General features: G+C 38.5%; 1 protein-coding gene across 2 annotated transcripts in view; it reads left to right on the top strand.

Annotated features, from left to right (window-relative positions):
• ttll5 (tubulin tyrosine ligase-like family, member 5) overlaps window positions 1–24,527 on the top strand; it is a 168,355-nt gene that overhangs the window by 40,522 nt on the left and 103,306 nt on the right. For both annotated transcript variants that reach the window (XR_013206584.1, XM_077238519.1), the window contains 6 exons: window positions 366–447; window positions 4,055–4,116; window positions 7,636–7,727; window positions 19,940–20,041; window positions 20,202–20,293; window positions 22,116–22,178. Coding sequence is in view for 1 of the 2 variants with exons in the window: in XM_077238519.1 (XP_077094634.1) it covers window positions 366–447; window positions 4,055–4,116; window positions 7,636–7,727; window positions 19,940–20,041; window positions 20,202–20,293; window positions 22,116–22,178 (493 nt within the window). In the remaining variant the exon portion in view is untranslated. The remainder of the gene's footprint in view (window positions 1–365; window positions 448–4,054; window positions 4,117–7,635; window positions 7,728–19,939; window positions 20,042–20,201; window positions 20,294–22,115; window positions 22,179–24,527) is intronic.

Raw genomic sequence — 24,527 nt, 5'->3', positions numbered from 1 at the left:
TTTACAATAAATCTGCATAGTTTTTAAAACTAAACTAGCTGCTAATTCAGCTTGCTAGATAATGTTTATGTCATAATTTATCAAAATATCATAATTTGATTAGTATTGAAAGTGCAGTGAATGCAAACTTTCTGGGCACTAACACTATCAGCCGTGACTGTTTCAGGTGAGACACACGGAATGATCATTTAGAGGATTTACTTCTGTATGTTAAAGTGGTTTTCAATGTGTATGTGGCCTGTGTTTCCTCTTCCATTACTGCTTTAATCTGTTCATTTACATTCACAGACGGCTATCAGTAGCACTCGCCGCCTCTGTGTGGTGTGTGTCCTCCCATTCACCCGTGTGTGTGTCTCAATTCGCAGAACTGTATGGTTTTGACGTTCTCATTGATTCCAACCTCAAACCGTGGCTCTTGGAAGTGAACCTCTCTCCCTCATTGGCATGGTGAGCAACGCACAAACACTAATCCTTTGATTTTTCCATTTTCTTATGTGTATGCTGCTGTGTACAATAACTGCCTCTTCTGCCTGTGTTATACAGACAAGTGCAATTTGAGATCACTGCGTTTTGCACTTTAAATTTCCATCACATACTGCCTTTCAAACAATGGATTTTAGGCAAATAGAAATGTAATCAAACGTGGATTTTTGGGCCCTGTGCCACCATATTTTGACTGGGAGAAATTTTGACATTGATGTAGATCACAGTTTAGTTTAGGGTCCAATTCTCACTATTAACTAACTATAGTAACTATGACTTTTGCCTCAATAAACTGCTAATTACTGTAAAACTCAATATTGTGTAAAGAACATCTCAAGTTTTCCTTATGAACTCACTGATCTATGCCACAGTATCTTTCATAAGTGGTGGGATCAAATCGAAGCCTTCGAGAAAAGCCTATTTCAAAGCGTGACACCAGATGAGAGGAAGGATTTCCCGTTACAGGTGATTTGGTCGGACATCAAAGATCTTCTCAATTGGATGTTTTCAGGTCTAGACATGTACAAAACTGGATCAGAAGCTTTGATGCTCTGCATTAAGATATTGCAACCAAGTGAGGCAACCACAACCACCTTCATTTGACAGTATTCGATCATCATCAACTGTATGAACATACCGAACAGTCATCGTCTGCTTCTTGGGAGTTGAAATGAAGGGTTAGAAAACCAACCTGCGTTTCCATATGCAAGTGGTTGCGTAAACACTGGTAAAAGCCATAGAGCGAAAAGTTTTCTCAGGCAACTCTCTCACTACTGACATTCAATTTTCTAATACTACTAATGAACATTGTCAAGATGTTCAGCAATGACGTTCAGATTGTCATTGTCTGGTATTGTTCGTGTGTTTGTTCGTGCATCACAAGCCGTTATGTTGCATTGGCTTTCTTTTTTTTCTCGGATTTGATCTGGAAAATTTTTGGGGTGTTTTGGATTTTTCAAAAAACCTACTTTTGCAAACTAGTCTTAGTTTTTCGCTTGATCTGAACCAAACCATTTCATAAAGATTCTCTTTAGCCTGGTTGCCAATAATTATCCCCCAAAAAAGTCGACATTTCGATTCACTTCTGCGACGGGATGCCAAAACTTTCAAAGTGGGCGTGGACACTTTTACTAAAACAGCTATAACTCTTGAACGGAATGAGATAATTTCAGAAAACTTGGTACACCTATGTATGGGCTCGGTCTGTGGTCGTGTGAAAAAGGACTCGGTGACTAGCCACTTAGTGCTATAAAATGAAAAAACAAACAAACACACACGAAAACGGCTGTAGCTTCGCAACAGTCAGTCCGACTGGCTTGAAAACTGGCTTGCGGTGTCTTTGTCCAAGGTGCCGTGATTGTCTACGAGAACATTCGCTTATCTCAAACACAGCTGCCGTCGGCCAGTGAAGTTCTAGCGCCTGTCAGACAAGGTTAACGGAGGCCGATCGGAACGAAACAAGCTGGGCCTGTTTGACTCACGGCCCAAGTCAAGTCACCTTCATTTATATAGCGCTTTTAACAATATGGACTGTTTCAAAGCAGCTTTACAGTGATAATAGGAAATTAAAGAAACAGAGATTGTTTGGGCTTTACAGCAGCTCTAGAATAGTTATTGTCCAGCTAAATTTAGTTTTGATTGATTCACTTCCGTCGCAACGATCATTAATTATTAACTTAGGGGCCGCTAACACGACACTGTTCTAACAGAAAACTTTTAATGCGATCCGGCCGCTCATTTGCATAAAACAGTGCCTGGTGGCAGTGAGAATTTTTATTGCTTCCGCGTAGCCACGTGAATCGGAATTATCCCAACAACGTTTTATCACTACAGAGGTAAAGGGAAGGAGGCCTTAACAGGGGAGAGACTAGTGACACTTCAGGACTGCGTTGTCGTTGTGTCCAGGCGCAGGTCCTTCATCAGATCCGGATACGGCCTGGATCCGGCGTACTGCGGTTAACCTACGCAAATATTAGAGACTAATATTTGCGTAGACGCCATCATTCTTATGATGTACAAAGTGAATTTAGAAGCCTGTGAATTAGAAAGAAATTGGCCAGTGGGGGGTGCTTTCACATTTTTCACGTGCGTAAAGGATTGTATATCACACAATTTTTCGCACACTCTCACATCATTCATACCACATGGTAGAACTCCTCATTCTGAGCAACTTTGCCTCTAGGACAACCACTGTCAATCGAATCATTCCTTAAATATTTGAGATTATTTCAAAAACCTTTCGCGAACTAGTCCTAGGTTTTTGGCTCATCCTCGATAACTGATAAAAACCTTTAAATTAAAACCTGTATTTAGTAAATTGGCTGTTTTGGCTGTAAATGTTTTTCAATCTATGATCTAGGTGGCTACAGTCTTGTAAAATAAAACATAACTTTTTTGTGCATGGGATTAAAGGCCTTAAAGTGCTTGAACCCCATTAATTGCTGCTTGCAGCTATATTATATTTACTTTGTTTAGTAAATGTAACTGTGATTTAGAGGTACCTTCGTCATATTTGGACTATATACGTTACAAGTATTTATTGTACCTTACTTAATAAAGCAGACTGTGGGACTATGAGAAATGGTTAACTCAAAATGTACGTACATTTGCAAGTTCGAGAGACTTTATTTAAAGAGGTGGTATAATGCCCTTTTCACAAGATGTTAAATAAATCTCTGATGTCCCCAGAGTGTGTATATGAACTTTTAGCTCAAAATACCCCACAGATATTTTTATATAGCATGTTAAAATTGTCACTTTTTGAGGGTGAGCGAAAACGCACCGTTTAGTGTTTGTTCCTTTAAATGCAAATGAGCTGCTGCTCCCGGCACAGAGGGCAGAGCTTCAAGAGCTTGTATGTGTGAGACATGAAAATTTAAAAAAACTTTTAGCCTTTTATGTTCAAATTAGAGTCAGACAAAGATGGAGAGACTCAAGAAGAAGTGACATGTAGAAGCAACAGGACATTTCTGAATTCATGTACCTGATTTGTAGTTATCTTCTAGTCACTGATTAACATATTCTGCCATGATAATCTATAAATCGTGTCCTGGGGGCGGGGCTTATGTTGTGTAGTCCCTACCAGCCGTTTGTTGTAGTTCTTAAAAAGAGATTTCTGTAAAATAAAATATCTCCTTTTGCTTTGAACTTTGAGCATTGTAACTTTGCAGATGTTGTTTATGCTCAAACAGCAACATTACACACTAACTAAAGTTAGAAAAGTGAAATCATAATCAACCACTCCTTTAAATTAAATACATACACTCCTATTGTCATGTGCCAGTAATTATCCCTCTGTGTGCCATAGGTTGCCAAACCCTGATATAGACTATTGTTATGATGGTATTTGCAGCTTGACACTGTATAAATCACCATTCAATTTCACTGGATGGAAATGAGCAGTTTAGGCATTCTGCCCAATATCGGATTTTGTGTTTTACGGGAGGATGAAAATAATCAGTGTTAAAGTGTGCTGTGTTGTCTTAAAGGCTTATAAATCAGAACAGTTAATTGGCCCACAAGGTTTATATAACTGTGCACTAATACTTTTTCCCCTTGTTTATATTTCTAGTGATGCTCCTCTTGATTTGAAGATAAAGGCCAGCATGATCTCTGATATGTTTTCTCTAGTGGGTAAGTTTCTTTTCCCATGCTCAGAGTTCACAGTCCTCTACCACTTCACCTCAGTCTCATGTTGTAAATGTTCTTGTATGGTCACATTTTCAAACCACAGAACACCCATAACTGCAGGTTACTGCCTGCGGCCGTGGCTTTTGTCATGTGGGTCACATTTGTTTGGTGTAAAGTAATGACAGGTTAAGAGGATGTAGGGTTGTGCTTTCCTCTCTGACATGAGGTTTTATAGGACTCTATGATTTTTACGATGCGGAAAACGCTTATGAAATCGCTGAATCATAACACGGAAGGTTACAGAATTTGGCAAATTTTGGATAAATAATCAAAAGAAGGGATACACAGTTAATCAAATGGTGATATGGACTAGTGTCTTTTCATTTTAAAGCACAAAAACACAGCTATTGAAGTCTGCATGTTGTGCTTGTCTCAGTTTGGTCTACTACACAAACTCAATCATGTGTGACGCTCATCTGCACATAAACACACAAACCTAATCTTCAGCAGCATTTCACAATTTCATCTGAGAAAACTATCGGCAGATACACACACAAACTCACAGCTCTTCCCTACAATCCGCCAAAATAAATAAAAGTTCAGTTTAACTTGAAGAAAATGTGACAGGAATATATTACTATTTTACAGTAGAGTATACTTATTAAACATTAAGGAATATTACAATGGGCCTCATTCATGAAACACAAGCAGAACAAATTTATGTGTAAATTGTTCGTAAAGCCTCTCTGAAGTAAATTTTCGGATTAATGTAAATGTTCATATTTTCAAAATGTTAGTTGGTACGAAAGAAATTTAGACCTGCTCCCTACCACACGTAAATGATACGTAAAACATTAAAACGTTCTGTGTTCTTTTAGGCAAACTAATGACACTGCATTTGATGCACTATGTAGCATAATAATATTTATTTCACAAGGTTCGTGTGCCTTTTTTTTTCGTAGCTAAGAGTTTAAAACCGTTCAACTTTGACTAAAACGCAGCGCTCATCACTCACTTTTTACCCAGCTGCCCAATCACAGTGAAAGAGGGGCGGGACAAATACTACACCGACCAACCATCCCATTTGTACAACGTCTAAACAACAATGGAAAAGATAATATTGCTGCTTACTGCATTTTTAAATTCAGTAATATTCTACAAAATGAGATACTAGTAACACGTTACTGCCATGGATATTTTAAGTCATCGCGCCTCAGCTGTGAAAACGCTGCGCCTCCAAAGCTTTCTCAAGCGCCACCAGCTGGCCAGAAGCGCACCAAGCATTTGGTGGATGCACGTTAATTGAATATTTATTGTTTGGCATATGACATTAGACTCTTTTGCATGTATGCAATATAATGGAGCAAAACCTGAGAAGAGAGTCCAGAAGATTCCACAGCGTTTCTGGACAACGTAATTTGCGTAGCTGTAATTCATAGACGGGGTTTATGCTAATTGAATGAGCTTGCCCGTGCGCCTTATACACACATGATTGGAATTCATTAACATGCACACGTTTAACTATCAAAACTGATGTTTACAAAGTATTTGTGAATCCGGAGTTGAGTGTTCAGGAAGGTCCATTTTACGTGCAAATTACTTTGAATTTACTCATATAATTATGAACGTTTCATGAATGAGGCCCATTATCTTACAATTTTCTTCCATGTTTTCATTTTAACAGTAAACCTCTTTTGTGCAGCACTTTGCAAAATAAATAAAAAATAAATAAAGGAACTGTTCTAATTTAATTTGACTACATTAAAAGAATCTTTAAAAGAATATTTAAATTGTTCAAGTTTTATGCATGTGTGCATTACCACTGTTTTTGGTATCATAAAACACACAACCTAGAAAAATTAACTAGAAAACACAGAATTTGGAAAAAAAAATGTAATGTGATTTGGAAGGGCCTAAGGTTTAGCCTCTCTGTCTCTCTCACTAAATCTATATTGCTCAAGGATCCCAAATCACTAATGAGGCATTGCTGACTGATTGATGGTGGTTTTGTCACATTTTTCCGACCATGAAATTTGACATGTGACGTGCCTGAAAAGAAATCAATACCCTGCATGCTCACCACAGCTTTAAAGAGTTCCCCGCAGGCAGGGTTCGTTAGCATTAGATGGCTCACATGTAGGAATTGTTTTAGACGCTTGCATGAGTCATTGAACTGTCACAGTTTGGCTGAAGAAAACACCTCTGCAGAGCTCATGAAAATAATCATTGCTCAAGGCAAAGTTTTGTTGTGCTTGTGTAATCGGTTGTCACCACTCCAAAAACTCTCAAATCTGACGCCAGAGAAAGAGACGCTCACTGTAATGATTAATCTCAGTTCAGTGATGGTTGTAGATCACATGCTGTATGTTATCTTGTTCATGTTTATGGCAACATCTGTGTGATCCACATTTCTGATGATTACTTTACATCCATGTCAAACATGTCTTGCCATGGTAGAACTGATAAACTCATCTTCAAGTCCCATTAGTGAACATTAGTTAATGCATTAACTAACAATGAACATTACATTTGTTACAGTATTTATTTATATTTGTAAAAAAAAAAAAAAAAAAAATACAACTTCATTGTTAGTTCATGTCAGCTCAGGTCCATCAAATAATATTTACAGATACAACTTTTGATTTAATAATGTATTAAAACGAACATTAACTAAGCTTAATAAATGTTTTAGAAGTATTTTTCATTGTTAGTTCAAGTTAATTAATGTAGTAACTAACACTTAATAAATGGAACTTGTGATGTATTATCACAATTTAAAATAACTGTTTTCTAAATATATTGTATTTCTGAATATATTAAAAATAATCAAACGACAAATGACCTGCCTAACTTCAAGAAACTGCTAAAGTTGCATCTTTTTTTGTCAACACTTGACCCATTAATACTAACACTGATACCAACAACAACAACAAAAAAACAAAGGACTTACAGTGCATTCTTTTGATGATTTAACTGTTTCTATTGTCTGCTAAATTATTTAATGTAAATGTAATGTAAACTGTAATTTATATCCTGTGATCAAAGCTGAATTTTCAGCATCATTACTCCAGTTTTCAGAGTCACATGATCCTTCAGAAATCATTCTAATATGCTGATTTGCTGCTCAAGAAACATTTATGATTATCATCACATCATGAAAGTATGGAAACCATAATACAGTGTTCTTCGATGAACAAAAAGTTTGAAGAACAGTATTTGAAATAGAAGACATTGATTGATTTAATGTTTTAATAAAAGTATTAATTTCTTTAAAAAAAAACAGCGAGTGTGCATCAGCGAAAAATACTGTAGAACTTCTAACAAGGCACCAAACTAAATATTTGATTTGATATGATATCAACTTTTTCTGACTGTCTGCTCCAGTATTTACTCTGGTGGTTTTCTACACACACTTCATTGCATCTGGATGGAGAGAAATCAAAAAATGATGAATAACTTATTGTGTGTGGATCATCATCACAGTACACTTTTGTCTGAACAGCAGCTGTTTGTTGCACTCAGGTTTTGTGTGTCAGGACCCTTTATCACGACAGCTGCGCACTGACAGAGCTGGGTTTGAGTCAAGAATGAAGAATCCTACCCAGAAGCCTCAGGTAAAAATACCCACCATATTTATATAATTTTCCTTGTTTAGGATATACAACCGAGCAACGCATGACTATTAGGCCAGTCATGATGATCACAGCTATGAAAAGCAAGTACTTTGTCAGTTGTGTCTTGTTTCTCAGTGTTCACAACAAGTTACAGTCCTTATAAATATATATAAAATATTTCTACTGACTGACTCACTTTGTTGCAATCTAACGGCGAAATAATGTAGCTTCTGTTGTTCGCGGTCAGGGACTATTTTTTTTTTCAGGGGAAGGAAGGCTTTTAGTGATTTTACTTCATGAAAGTAGCATTGATACATATTTTTTGGCTTTAATATTTGTATTGTGTGGTAACCGTTTTATAAAAGCAATAAGGTACTCGAGGCTAGTGCTGTATCATGAATACCTCCGCTTCACGTCGTGTCTAACAACGCCCTTCAGCCGTGAATCATTCACGATACAGCACAGCCTATCGTACCTTATTGCTTACACAAACAACCTTGTTTTGTTTTAATAATAATAATAATAAGAAGACCTTCATGTTTCATCATTTAGGTGTGTCTGTGCAAGACAAAAGTCAGTAGTAACCTAATTAGGATGATCTCTATCATTGTGCACTTTCTAGTCTATAATTATTGTTTTCTAAAGATGTTAAAAACTTGATGATGCCACTGTGACCCCCAGGGGTCAACAGACTTTATCGATTATGAGATTAGTACTGTGGCTGCCCTCTGGACTCAATTAAGGTATACATACTTGAAATTTGACCCACAATTCCCTTCACTTTGACCCAGACGAATTGGTTTAGACCTTCAGATTTTTGATCATAACGTTTATAAAATTACTCAGCAATCTTTTACCAAATTAAATAAATATTTTTTTACATTCTCTGTGTATGTATATCACACTAAAATTGGATGGAGTTTATGGGATTACTACATTTCCCATTAATTTCTGCTTTTTTTCAGCTATATTTTCTAGTGTGTCTTAGCTAGACCTAGATTAAGGTTTGGCTCACTTATCAATAACCAGTATTTTGGAAAGGATTAGTAAAAGCCTGTTCACATAAAGTACTTTTAACTATCATTCTAATTCTATGACAGTAGGGAAGTCCTGTTGGCTTCACCGTCTTAGTCATTTATATGGTATAAACTGTCTTCTATTCTTCTCATGCCCCAATTTTTACAAAGGAAGACAATTTATTTGTTCATTTTTCAAATTGCTTGAATTAATTTGTTGGTCAAGCGTGTACGCCATTGGTCCAGGATCATAAGCTTGAGATGCAACTAGTGTTCAACCAACCAGCCGAGGCTCATGAGTTTCACCCTGGTCACTAGATTGTGTTATTAGTTCCACATGCTTATAATGGACTCTTAATTTTTGGCCCACAGACAGTTTGGGTGGGACTCCTCAGCAACCCATCAAACTGGCTGGCAAAATTTGAAGCTGCTGTGTCATATCAATATGATGAAAAGGATTTAGGGAATTCCATGGTGGATTTGGGAGACAGCTCTCTTCAGCTAACAAACAAGACGTTAAGGAGCCGATAGTCCATTTACTGCCCCCCCCCCCCCCCCCAGCATAAACCGACGTGATCCAGCTTGATATATCAAACTCCCCTTTTTGAGCCGTGCCGTGGATCTTCTGAGTGTTTGAGGCTTATGTGCAGGTTATACAGTATAGGAAGAGATAATTAGCATACTGAAATTTTTGAGTTGCTTGATACCCCATTTTTATAGTACCACTGCACTTTCTAGTTTAATAATTTTGTGAACCTGACTGATATAGAGCTATATCGCACGACCACAAGTGTGACATTGCTTTTATACAACAGTTTGGTGGAGCAAGTATTTAAAATGAGAAACAATCATGGAGTGTCTTAAAAAAAAACTTGCGTAACTACTTTCTTCCGCCACAGATTCAAATATCAAGTTGACATTTTAACAGTTGAGCCCAAGCCTCTGTTACTAATTCTGTTACTGCGAAGGAGTAGACTGCTTAAGTTAAGTTATTATTATGTATAGTACTAAGTAGAGTATTATGAGAAAGAAAGAGAAAAGAGAGTGTGTGTGTGTGTGATTACCTGCATCTGGTATAGCTTTCATTCTCTAGGCCAAGCCATAAATTTGAATAATAATAATAAATGAGTTTGCCATGTTCGTGTTAGCCAATATCTTTGTCGTTGCATCCCTTCAAGAGTTAAGAGGATTTCACATAACAGACATCAGTGCTGTTCAATGCATTGACCCTGTGACTGCATTGTTTTTCTATTGAGACTTGTAAGGTGGTGTGCAATGTTCAAATAATCTCAATAAAAACCTTGTTTCATTCCTCAATGAATCTGTAGTAACTGAAAAGTCTACTGACACACTCATAAAGACAGTTTCTCCTCTGCCATTGCCGTTCGCTGGGAGAAATTCTGCCTGCCTAGAAGAAAAGCATAGGGATACAAACGGTGAACAGTCCCTGTGCTGATACTGGGGGAATATTGCAATCAAACATTGCATATTGCATATTGACCGCCACTCAGCCAATCAGATTCAATGTCCGAACTACATTGTATAAACACTAACAACTTAACTGAAGCAGTCCATTCCTTTGTTGCAAGTTCTAAATTGACATTTTCGAATTAACAGATGCTTGTATCTGTGGCAAAATAAAGTAGTTCCACTCAAGAGACTACTTTTTTTTTTTAAGTCCTCCTGTGGTGAAAATCAAGGTTTTAATATTGTTATAATATTAAAGCCAGGCCCTGCAAACCAGGGGTGGTGATGGGGTGGCGCAGTGGATAAGACACATGCCTTTGGTGTGAGAGACCCGGGTTCGAATCCACTGTGAGACACCAATGTGTCCCTGAGCAAGACACTTAACCCCTAGTTGCTCCAGAGGCGTGCGACCTCTGACATATATAGCAATTGTAAGTCGCTTTGGATAAAAGCATCAGGTAAATGTAAATGCAATAATGAAGTGCACCAATAACTCCTTTGGGTGGCGGTGGCACAGTGGATAAGACACATGCCTTTGGTGTGAGAGACCCGGGTTCGAATCCACTGTGAGACAGCAATGTGTCCCTGAGCAAGACACGTAACCCCTAGTTGCTCCAGAGGCGTGCGACCTCTGACATATATAGCAATTGTAAGTCGCTTTGGATAAAAGCGTCAGCTAAATGAATAAATGTAAATGTTATAAACCATGTGTAAATTCATAAGTCAACACCATTGCGGAGTATTTTCTCCTTAAAACTGCAGTGAACCAAAGACAGTCTCAAAAATACGGTTTGAAATCGCTGGTGTTTCTGATGCCACAAACTAACTTGTAACCAATCAGATCAACGTGTGATCGTCAACGAGTGGATCTCTGAGCTGTGTGAGTGAGTGGAGGCGGGGCTCATTTGCATATTCATAGAACCGCGTATACTAAATGAGGCATGAGTGTCGAGTTACATTCAAGATATTTTAAGACATGAAGACCATAGGAGATCAGAGTTGCTAAAAGAAGTTACTCTGAAAAACTGAAAAAACAGTTTTCATCCAACGACCCATCATCAGTCTGGAATGGCCTGAGGAACATCACCAACCACAAGTCAGCATCCCCCCGATCTGTGGACAATCAACACCTGGCTGATGTTTTAAACTCTTTTTATTGCAGGTTTGAAAAGCCCTCATTCACACCACACACCCGGTCTGATCTGCACTTCACACATTCACCATCACCTCCTGCACCCCCATTACTCCCCCTCCTGCCATCCAACCTGAGCTTAAGGTCTGTGTGGAGGACGTGAGCCGAGTCTTCAAAAAATAGAAGACTAGGAAAGCCTCAGGCCCAGACGGCATCTCATCTGCTTGTTTAAAAGCCTGCGATGACCAACTGGCCCGGTCTTCACGCAGATCTTCAATAGATCATTGGAGCAATGTGAAGTTCCCTGCTGCTTCATGTCTCCACTATCATTCCTGTCCCCAAAAAACCCAAAATCACTGGACTTAATGACTACAGACCTGTCGCTCTCACGTCTGTGGTCATGAAGTCGTTTAAAAGACTTCAAAAGATCCCTTTCAGTTTGCTTAAAGCAAACAGGTCTGTGGATGATGCAGACAACATGGGACTGCATTATATCCTGCAACATCCCATCCCAATACCATCATGCCTGGTCTTCTCACAGCCAAACTGACCCAGCTCTCCATACCATCCTCGATCTGTCAGTGGATCTCCAGCTTCCTGACGGACCGTCAGCAGCGAGTGAGACTGGGGAAACACACATCCAGGACTCTCACCACCAGCACTGGCGCCCCTCAAGGGTGCGTTCTCTCCCCACTGCTCTTCTCCCTGTACACTTATGACTGCACTTGTCAAGACCCCACTGTCATCGGTCTCATCCAAAACGGTGACGAGTCTGCTTACAGACTGGAGGTTGAACAGTTGGCTGTCTGGTGCAGTTATAACAACCTTGAGCTGCACACGCTCAAAACAGTGGAGATGATCATGGACTTCAGGAGGAACAGCCCAGCACTCCCCCACTCACCATCATGAACAGCACTGTGGAAGCAGTGGAGTCATTCAGGTTCCTGGGCACTTCCATCTCTCAGGACCTGAAGTGGTACAATCACATTGACTCCATTGTGAAAAAAGCTCAGCAGAGACTGTACTTCCTTCGCCAGCTGAGGATGTTCAACCTGCCACATGAGCTGCTGATTCAGTTCTACTCAGCCGTCATTTAGTCTGTTCTATGCTCTTCCATCACTTTCTGGTTTGGTTCAGCTACCAAATCAGACATCAGGAGACTACAACGGACAGTCCGGACTGCGGAGAGGATCATTGGTGGGCCCTGCCATCCCTCCAGGACCTGTACTCTTCCAGAGTGAGGAAGAGAGGAGGTAAAATTACCACAGACTCCACTCACCCTGGACACCTCCTGTTTGAACTGTTACCGTCAAGACGGAGACTCAGATCACTGGCCACTAGAACATCTCGGCACAGGAACAGTTTCCTCCCACAGGCCATTTCCCTTCTGAGCAGTTAACATATCTCCCAAGGCATATGCCTGTAAGTGCAATACTCCCACTGTTTAGTGCAATATCTTAAAAATTCAGGTGATATTTATATTTATTTATATTTATTCATACTATTCAAAATACTGTAAATATGTTCATAATCTGTAAATGTTTATTCTGACAAAACCCAACTGTGACCATATATTTTTATAGTATTTTCATATTTTTTTGTATAATTTTATTTGTAGAATTTGTATTACTATGTTTCTTGTTGTATCTGTATTTGTATATGTGCACTGGAAGCTTCAGTTTCAAGGAAAATTCCTTGTGTGGCGAGTGTGCAAGCACACTCGGCAATAAAGCTCTTTCTGATTCTGATTCTGAAGACATTTTTTCAAGGAAAAAAACATTGAAATATGTCATTTTAGTGATCAAAGATGAGTTTTAAGGGATACAATATTTAACTTCAGGGGGACTTTAAATACTTGGTTTGTTGAACTGTTGTATAAAAGCCATATCACACTCGTAGCCGTGCGATATGGCTCTATACAATGATTACCTATGGCTGAAACACAGTCGTGCTGATATAGATCCATATTGTATGGCTGCAAGTGTGATATTGCTGTACTAGTTGCTTTCAGCGCAGCTCTCACTGATGGTCAAAAGTGATGAGAATAGACAAATTTATGTAGGTGTTTGGCAGCTACTTAAATATGTGATAAAACAGCCATAACACCAAATCCATTAAAACTGAGGCAATTTTATCTTTATAATGAAGTGTTTCATTTTAAGAGCTACATGTTTCCAGTGAATTCAAGGCATGCACACATTAAGCACACAATACAGAAATGAGCTTTAGAGAGTCTATGAGGTGTGTTTTTGATCATGTTTGTAGCACAAATGGTGCAGGACTGGTTATGTGTGTAAGTTTAATAATCACATTTCTTTTAAACAGCATGTGAAAGCAGTGTGTATATGATGTCACAATGCAACTACTAGAGTAGATTTAACAGTTCCTACTATTCGTTCGGGTCACATGACGTCACTGTAGCTTTGCGCCGCCATCTTGACGACCGACGGTCTCAGTAATGCCTGCAATATGTTGTGCAGTTGGCTGCAACAACAGCTGAAAGAGGAACCCCGAACTGGTATTTTATTATATACCAAAAAAAGGATAGAAGAAATGTCTCATTGTATGAATGTCTCATATTGTATCATGTCTCATCTTTATGTGCGCACACACCCGACCCGAAGTGTGCAGCCATAGACCCCTATACAGCGCGGGAGTAATAATTTGAGCTCTGTTTCGTGTCTGAATGGACAAATACACACAACAATATGTTTAATTGTCCGCTTTGGAAAGTATTCACGTAAAAGATGTCGGTTATGTCCTTAAATAGAGTTGTCATCCAGTCTCTTTAGTAGACAGAGAGAGAGACGAGGAAAACAAACAAGCATGCAAATGGAAATTATCGCGGCCGGAAAAATTATAGAGCACATTTTTTTTTAGCGTGCGATTAATTGATTTATTGACTATCGCGACAGGCCTAATCCAGATTAATGACAGCTAGCACTTAGCTAGCTAACAACTTGCTACCGAGTCAGATCAAACTACCACCAAAATCATACATTTGAATCTTTTTTTATTATACCTACATTCCCCATGATTAAATATAAATCCTTGGTGGCCAGATGCCGCACTTTTACGTTTTTTACCCATCCAGCAACAGCATATTGATGCGCGTCTGTACTCTTTGAAAGCCTTCAAGCGATCTCCACTGTATGGGGAGGGGTTATGTAAGAGATAAATGTATATATCATGGAAGGCAAATTGGGGCAAGTCTGGGGCAGATAATGAAGGACAAAAGAAAACTGGGGGTAACAAATAAGGATCGGAGCCTTAAATTGAAATGTTATCCATGTATCTCTGTCTTTCTCTGTCATTCAAATGGGCAGTTTGGGCGGGCATACAGATTATATATTTAAAACCTGTAACCAACGTCTCCATCTACTGCGCAAGCTCAACTCCTTCAGAGTGAGCAAGCACATTATGGAAATAGTATATAAGAATCTGATAGAGAGTATTCTAACCTTTAACATGGCGATGTGGTATGGTAATTTAAACGAAAAAGGGAGAAATAAGCTGCAGAGAATAGTAAACCTCGCCTCAAAAATCATAGGGACAAGTCAGGAACAATTAAGTTCCATGTACGAGGAAGCTCTCAGGAAAAAAGCTTTTGGAATAGCAAACGACCCCTCTCATCCACTCAATAGGGAGTTTGAACTTCTTCCCTCTGCCAGATGTTACAAAGTACCTAGGGCAAATTGTAAAAAAAAATTAAATTATTTTATTCCTAATGCAATTCGGACGCTGGATAACATGCCCCGCTGATGTATTGTTACGTAATTGCTATTGCTGTGCTGCATTTTGCTCCAGAGATGTCTGTATGTTTGTCCTGTTGTTCTTGTTCTTTTTGTTGTTGTTGGTTTGATTGTTGTTCTTATAAGACCGAAGACAAATTTCCACATTGTGGACAATAAAATAAAATGAATGAATGAATACCGGGCGAGATCGGTCATCAATATGGCGGCGTTCTAGTGACGTAGGTGGCATCTATGAATATAATAGAGCTGTGGCTCTATAGATAATAAGCCATTTCTGTTAATGGATTGCTCAAATCACCAACTCTAACTATGAGCAGTAGCAGGGCTTGACATTAACTTTTTTGCTCACCAGCCACTATGGCTAGTGGGTTTCTAAAGTTACCAGCCACTCAGCATTTTCACTGGCCACAATTTTGACATCGATACCATAGGGAAAAACTGCCATATAGATATTTTTGGAACACTTTACAATAAGGTTTCATTAGTTAACATTAGTTAACTACATAAGTTAACATGTAAGGAATAATGTAGGTCTTAATTTACATGTAGATGTGATCAGGTCTTGAATCAGCTTGAAGGGGTTGTATTCACTACAACAACCACCTCACTCTACATTATCCCGCTTATTTCATGGCTACCTACCAAATAAATCTATAATTTGACACAAAACGCCATGGCAACACTCTGTTTTTTATGGCAACAGTGTGTTATTCTTAGCAGCGGTCTGTTATCAAGAAATAACTGACCGCATTCTACATTAGAATTCAATCAAGCCATGTAATAAGAACTAATAATGAACTGCACTTCTACACCATTTATTAATCTTAGATAATGTTAATTTCAACATTTACTAATACATTATTCAAATCAGAAGTTGTATTTGTTAATATTAGTTAATCCACTTTGAACTAACATGAACAAACAATTAACAGCTGGATTTTTATTAGCTAATGTTAACAAAGATTAATAAATGCTATAACAGATGTATTGCTCATGGTTAGTTCATGTTAGTTAACACATTAACTAGTGTTAACAAATGAGACCTTATTGTAAAGTATAACCGATATTTTTAACATTATCTCATAATTTGGCAGCCGGTATATTAGGCTGCTGTCACTTTAAGACCTGAAGCACAGATGGACCCATTATACTGTTTTATATAATCAATATATTGTACTTGGCACTTTGGGTGTGAGCACAAAATGTGCGGGAATGAGTAAAATTATTCTGAATATGCACAATCCCGTGCCGAAATTCAAGCCCTGTAACACCAACAATATTCATCCGGAGCAAATGAAACGAGTGAGTAAAGGGATGCGTGTTTGTTTGTGTGTAACTCTCTGTCAGAGAGATGAGAAAGAGTGTAACCTGCGGAAGAGTTTCAGATATTTCAGTATCGTTATGTGTCGAAAAATCGATATTTTTGACTAGATTACATTTAGTTTATTATTTCAGATGCCTTTTTAAAAGATTACAATTGAAGAATGTATATTATAAAATTCAATCCACCAAAGTGGCTAGTAGGAGTGACTGCGTTACACGCCACTAATGAAATAGTTGTAGTAATACTGATTAGGGGTGTAACGATACACAAAACTGACGGTTCGGTTTTCCCACGGTTTTGACGTCTCGGTTCGGTTCGGTTTAGAAAGCTAAAAAAATATTTAAACAGTGGTTTAATGAAAAAATGGTGTCTTTGGCTTTAAATTAATTCAATTACAATTAAACGTTTTGCAAGGATTAAAAATCTGCTAATGCTGTAAACTATATAGGGAGCTGCACATTACTATAACATTAAAGGTTAACAACAGAGCCTAAATTCAGATTAGGGCTGTCACGATGTTAGATTTTTCACACCACGGTTATTGTGGCCAAAGTAATTCACGATGTCGATATATCGCGATATCTATAGAACATGGGGGAAAAAATGTCAAATCAGTCAAATTAATTTTTACTTTGTTTATTTACTTTTTCTTTTTTTGCATTTTTACTTCTTGTGTTCTCAATATTTTAATGCAATTTTTTGTGAAGTAAGACAAGCATGTGAAGTATATCTGGTTTCAAACTGGAGTGAAACACTGTCCGAATGTTTCCTGAATAACTGAAAAGCTCTTAAACCTATTGTTGCGCTGGTGCAAGTCATGCAGATTTGAACAAAACAAAACAAGTGCAAATACAAAAATACGAAAATAAGACGAGCAAAGAAAACAGATTATTTAATCATCACCCTTTATTTAAAAATATGAAAACAGAAACCCCCTGTTAACAGGTTAGTCACATTTCCCATTCCATGACTAGTAAAATAATCGCAATTTACTCTGTAAAATAGCGTAATCCGCAGGGTGATGGACACGGAGATGGGTAAAAAGGTTGATGGCTACACATTCTGCAGATTGGGTTTAAGGGGGTCGCACACCGGACGAGAAGCGTAGCTCTGCGCCGCGCCGCGTGAAGCACACCGGACGCGCACTTTCTCAGTTCATGGCCAGCAATATTGTTCTGCTTAAGGACAATATGAAATTAAGATAATGTCTGTAGGCTACTATGATATGAATGTGCTGTACAATTAAATACAATAATTGCTAAGTCTGCAGTCTGAACACTTTACCTCAGTCAGAGCGCATCCGTTAACTGAATGAATTGAGAATCTCACCTGAAAATCCGAGCCATTGCTGGGCGCCGCGGACAGACGCTGAATGGTGCCGTCGGTGTGTGTGTGTGTCTTCACATTATTCGAATAATGTGTTCGAATTTTAAAGAATTCTCTGCGCTTCTCGTCTGGTGTGCGACCCCCTTTAATGTGCTGTTTTCTTTGAAGTCGAAGAACTCCCATACTGGCGAACTTACTTTCTCTCGCTCAGACAACATTCTTCTCAGAGTCGCTGCGCGGGCGCGCGCTGCGACTTCTTCTTATTTGATAGATGCGATTGCAATACTGCCACCTCAACTGGCGCTGGAGTATACGTGTCATGTTATCATAAAAGTCCTTTTAATTTTAAACATTGCGGTTATCGCCAATACCGTCACACTCTAAATCGCCAATACCGTCACACTCTAAATTAACACGATGTCGATATTTCAAGCTTTGAATATCACGATTATCGTTAATACCGGTATATTGCGACACCCCTAATTCAGATGCTATTTATTTTTTAGATATAATTATCAGCACCCAACACATTGTACACTCAAAAAAAATAATCTGTTGAACCAACTTAATTTAATTAAGGAAAGCTTTTCCACGAAATTGAATTATATTTATCCAACAAAATCGAATTTGTTTGAAATGATTTGTTGTAATCTTGCCGTATGAACTTAATTTGGTCAAGACTACTAAAATAATTGTGTCATTCCTACTAGATAAAGTTTTTGTCAAGTTACCCAGATTTAATTTTTGGCCTGCCTAAAATCACCAACATTATAATTTTAGCTAGTTTGTCTCTATAGTTACTTCCAATGATAGTAGCCACTAGCATTAAATTTAATTAGAACAACTTTTCGCATAGTAATATTAGATATGATTAATGCAGGTCTGCAAGTGAGGTTTAATGCATATAGAGTGTATACTTAGTTCCCACAAGATAAACACAGTTGTCACTCTTCTGCATAATGGTAACCACAAAATTCAAAAACATAACATAAAGTCCTCTAAGTTTCTAACATAACTGAACATTAAATACTAACATCAACTAACAACATCTTTCCATTTACTGAAAAACACATAAAATAACATTTTAATCCCTAAATTTACCCTCCTAATGCAGTCCCTTGCAAAGCATGCTGGGAGCTACAGATCCACTGCCAAGTTAGTTGTCAACAAAAATAATTCATGTAGTTTTCACACAAATGAATTAAGTAAACTTCAGATTTAAATATATAAGGTTGATTGAACACAATTAAATTAAGTTGTGACAAAATATTAAACAATCGTGTTACTTTTGCTTATTTTAATTAATTAAATTTAACAAGAGGCAACATTTATTTTTTTGAGTAAAAACATGTAAACTGAACATAAGGCAGTTTTTGCATTAACTTTACTCTAATTTGTTATTGAAATATAATAATTTACACAGTTGCTGTCATTTTCATGAAAGATATTTTAAACGTACATTAAATAATCAAGATATAATTAACAGGTTAAGTAAAATATAATATATAGGATAATATAGTGCATTTATTTAGTGCAAGAATTCATTTCTCTAGGAACCAACAAGTTGTGGACACTGAAACACTTGCCTGCTGAGGTAAATATAATGCTAGTGACAAGCTATGCAGTTTTATTGACGTCTTTACGCTGCTGAAACACTGATTGAGCGATTACACGAGTTATGATGCCTTTCATTAATTATACTGTATTTTTCAACATACCTTCAGGTGTCCATTCATGTTTATTCTGTAACTGAGGAAGAGATGATCGCGTTTATTCGCGCTCCGCGCTGCCGCTTGAAAATGAGGGGCTAGTACAGAGATCTGTCACGCCACATCAAAGATTGCAAAAGCGGCATTTATTGTTTGATTTTTGTGATCAAATAGTCAGAATTTGAAGATTACACCTTGCTTATTATCGAAAGCAACAAAACACGGAGCTTGCTATTTGGTTTTAATGGTGGTTAGGCTACAAAACTGAATTTGTTGTGTACACATTCCAGGTCCAATGAGCCGGGCTGGGCGGGGCGGGGCGGGGCGGGGCGGGGCGTGTTCGGTACGCAATGAGAGTATCGCGATTCGAATCGTGGGTTCTGTATTGCGGTTCTTCGGTTCGAATATCGTTACACCCCTAATACTGATGATGTGTTTGATGTGTAATACAGTATCTTTGTAATAATTCCCTCTGATCCTCAGCGTCAGAGACCACCGTCCTCCAACAGTGGCGACCCAGAAGCTCAGAGAGAGAAACACAGCACGAAGCAAGCGGAGAGCACACTGGGCCTGACAGCAGAAGAGGTCAGCATCTCTCACAGCCCAGTCTTTCCATGACTTTAGCCAAATGATGCCTGTGTTAGGAATTGTTTTGAAGATAGCAGGCTGATGCATGCACTTGCTTCTTGGCTGCTCCTTACATATTTGATATTGAACAGCATGTTCTGATGTCTCTCCTGGACAGATGAAAATTCTGCGAAGGGTACAGGAGGAATATGACAGGAGAGGCGGATTTGTTCGGATTTTTCCTACTCCGGACACCTGGGAACTTTACAGGTTAGAGAATGACAGGACAGAAAGAGAGACGCTTTGCATATCAGAAACTGATGAGATGATTTAACTGAAGCCCAGGATTGGCCTCATCCAAAGTGACTTACAAAAGAGTAACAAAAGCAATTAGTTACAGAGCAACTTTACAATTAGTTTACATTTGTAAACATCAGTTTGGTTTGGTTTAGGTATAGTTGCATGTAATTGTGCAAAATTTACTGTTATTACTTTAGTAAGTGCGTGTAACGTGGACACTGTAAAATAAAGTGTTACCAAATCACAAAAACCTAGTGATTGATCTGAGTTTACAGACTTGAGTTTGATGTTTCAGTGCCAACATTATTCACTAATTTCTTTTGAGAAAAAAAACGGAAGAAATAGATTTGATTGAGTTGTAAATAAAGATTATTAGAGTACGTTTTACATAAATACTATTTCAGTCTTTCTACTTAAAGATTTCGCATAGTTTCTATGTAATTATTTGTGAAATGTACTAAATTTTTGAGTAAAAAGTGTTTCAAAGTAAATCCTACACCAACTGTTTTTTCAGTGTAGAACGGATGTTAGCATAAATGTCATTGAACACTAGAATGAAATGATATATAGGTGCACTAATACGCCACTTACTTGTAATAGGAAACATCTGCGAGAAGGTTAGGGGTTTACCTTATGTTAGATCAATCCAGATGTGCTTATACCCGACCAATCAGTGCCAGCGTTAGTCTTTCTTCTCTGGACTGGGAGGTTATGCATGAATATGTTAGATAGGCAAAGAAAATGAGATTTCAACCATGCCAAGTCATGCGTATATCAGTCCCATCACTCATGCATGTGTTCTGCACTCCTGATTGGATCTGCCTGTTTAGTTTAATCCTGGATCTCCCTCTGACATCAGGAAACAAGCTGGACTATCACTGGTGCTTTTAAGAAGTTACAGGAAATAATTGTATTTTAGTCATGTTTGAAGCATTTCTCCACTAATTAGTGTAATAAATAATTCAAAAAAGCATGACTACAGTTCAGAATAATAATTAAGATGTGAACACTCACAAATATTGAGTATTTTTACTATTTTACGATCATACAACTGAAGTAAGTCAATCAAAAGTGTTGTTGAAAATGGAAGCAAACATGAACGCAGAGATTACAAGAGCAGGTTTCTTGAATATTTCTAAGAGCTATCTGAAAGATTTCTTTCCATCATCTTGGACATCCATATTTATCATTGACCCCAAGTGCTGCTGAATCTCTATGCATGAACACTTCTTTCTCATTGCCTAAAGACGCTTTTAACACGCGCTCATGAACCATAACGGGATAGTGTTAAAACAGCTTGACTGAAAGAGACATTTATCTCTTGAATAAACATTTACTTCACCCACCATATATTGTTAAGTGACATAGGAAAATAGCTAAGGCTTTTTAAATGCTTGTTTGAGCTAGGTCTGGAAAAATGTTCAGCATTTAATATTCAGCACCTCATCATTTTGTAATTCACACCATTAGCCAGTTAGTGATGAAGCAACTAATTCTGGCTGCATGAAGGCAAAGCATAGTATTGTTCCTAAAGCATGACCGATGTGCTCTTGTGGAGAGCCAGTTGGCCAAACAGTTGACCGAACACCATAAAGCATCTGACCAATCATTACGTGTCAGGTCATAAACATCCAGAGCTAACAGACTCATTTTTGTTTTTACAAAATTGAAAAGTGCAAGAAACATCTTGTTTGCATAAGACTCTGAAATGTCAGGACTGATTGTTTACCACAGAATCGGTCAGGACTTGTTGTGTAATTCGTTTTTCTCTCTCTTTGTATCTCTCTTTCAGTGTTTATCTGGAATACAAGACATCTATGAATGCCATGTTGGCTAATAAACTTTTCCATGGAAGGTAAGCCTATCTGCCATGGTTGGAAAGATTATCATCTATTTAAGGAATGTTCAGCTTGAGGACTTTTTTTGTTGATATTTAATGCGAGTATGTCATACAAAGGCTTATATGCCCTGATAAAATGTCTATATTTCTTAGAGGAGCCCTTAAATAAGACTTCACTATGGCCAAATTTATGTGTGCTTTTCTCTAGAATTTTTCAGAACATTAGTCTCTTTAACCCTCTGGTGCTGTTCAGTCTTGTTTGACCAAAACATTTTACGTTTAAGTTTATTTTTTATTTTTATTTTATTTTATTTTTTTAGAAACTTTACTTCATCGGAATGGTACGTAACTTAGTAAAGGTTTTGGTACTTGCAAAAAAATTCAAAAAGGTTAAACAGTCCTGAAAAAACTCACACTTGTATGTATTGTTAACGGATAAAAATGAGTGACAGAGTCACTGTCAGAGTCACAGAGTCACTGTCACCTCTTGAGGTGTCGTGGGTTAGTCGACGAAACACTGAGGACGGAAGGTGGCCACTTGAAGACCCTAGAGATGTCCCCTACTCAGCTCAATCCAGACGGTTGTCATGGGGGGACCGCACTGTGGTAGCAGCCGTTGTGTGTGCTGACGCGTGTTAACACTAGACAGAAGGAGATTTACATCACCATATGGAAAGAAGCGTAAATGGATGGAGAAGCATAGGTTACTGTAAAGCTATGTCTTAGTTGTTGCTTATCTTGGCGAAAGCCGAGTACAAATCAGCATGAAGTTTTAACATCTACTCTCGTGTAATGGAAATCATGAAGATCTGGATACGTGCAGTGACTGCAGTGAATAGTGCTGCTGGCAACAAGGGAAAGACCTTGTGACAGCCTGGAGAGACAGCTGACAGGAGGAAAGAGACCCCAATGGGGCTGGTAAGGGTTAGTTACCCTTGTCGGCAGTATCCAGCTCTGTGTTTACAGGATGCTGGAGACACCCACCCAAGGCTTCTGAGAAATTAAAGAGAAAAATACCCCTAGAGTCTGCGAGAGCAGGGGCGGAAGATGACTCAATGTTGGACAACATGGTTAACAACGTTGGAATGGAAACGGATATGAGTATGGAGAGTACTACACAAAAGAGTTCAGGTTCTGCACTTAGCAAAGTCATTGAACTCCATGCTTGTGTCTGTGGCTGGAGCAGGGCGACAACGGTGCGGGGGTTGAAGATTCATCAAGGGAAAATGAAATGCTTGAGGGAGAAGGGACAAGGGCCTCGCATTGATCAGTACTTCTTACGAAGTCAGTCAAGTCAGTCGAATGAAATCCAGCGACAGGAAGCAAACCACAGTTCGCAGGATATCAGTACCCCTGTCATAGAGGAGATGAGGGTTTGCACAGATAGTGATGAACACATTGATACTTGTGAACCCGGTCAGACTAACCAGCATAAGAGAGAAAAGAACCTCAACGGGCATAGGCCTGGAGTTAGATGGCCAAGAGCTTGTGAGAAAACTGCATGGGACACGGTAAACACAGATCTATGCTTTGCATTGGAAAGATTAACTGGTGCAGTTGAAAAGAAGCTGGATATATTTGGGGTCATCATTTACGCCTATGGAAGTGAAAGGTTTGGTGTGGAAAAAAGGAAGGAAAAAGTACAAACTACTCCTGCTGTGTCTAGACGGCAGCAGAAAATTGAAGGGTTAGTTAGAGAAATGAGACAGCTGAGGAAGCAATGGAAAAAAGCAGAACAAAGTCAGAAGGAGGGACTCAATCTCTTACAAAGGGCCATAAAAGATAAGCTTGCAACATTACGCAGAGCTGAGCGCCTACGGAAACGCTACAAAAAGGAGCGTGCGAGGGCTAATTTCTATAAAGACCCATTCAAATTCGTAAAGAAGTTATTCACCAGTGAGAAGAATGGCACTTTAAAAGCATCTAGGGTTGAGCTAGAGAGATATTTGGAGGAAACGCATACAGATTCAAAAAGGCATAAGCCTATATCAATTCCGTCAGATATCCCACCTATCAATCCACCAGAATACCAAATGGAGGTCTGTGCACCTAAGTGGAAAGAGATAGAGCAGGTTGTGAGAAAGGCAAGGGCTTCATCATCTCCAGGGCCTAATGGAGTTCCGTACAGAGTGTACAAGAGTGCTTCAGGAGTTCTACGAATTCTGTGGAAATTGATGAAAGTGGCATGGAAAAAGCAGGTTGTACCTAGAGCATGGCGCCGAGCAGGTGGAGTCTTTATACCTAAAGAAAAAGATGCTCCAAGCATAAGTCAATTTCGTCCTATTTTACTATTAAACATCGAAGGTAAGATTTTCTCCAGCATTATTGCGCAGAGATTGTCAACCTACCTATTAAAGAATGGCT

The sequence above is a fragment of the Siphateles boraxobius genome, unplaced genomic scaffold, assembly GCF_051911475.1.
Source record: "Siphateles boraxobius isolate OS27281-9 unplaced genomic scaffold, OSU_SipBor_1 22, whole genome shotgun sequence".
Lineage (NCBI taxonomy): Eukaryota > Metazoa > Chordata > Actinopteri > Cypriniformes > Leuciscidae > Siphateles > Siphateles boraxobius.
Note: the sequence above shows the minus strand (reverse complement) of the source record. Positions and strands in the feature narration are given on the sequence as shown.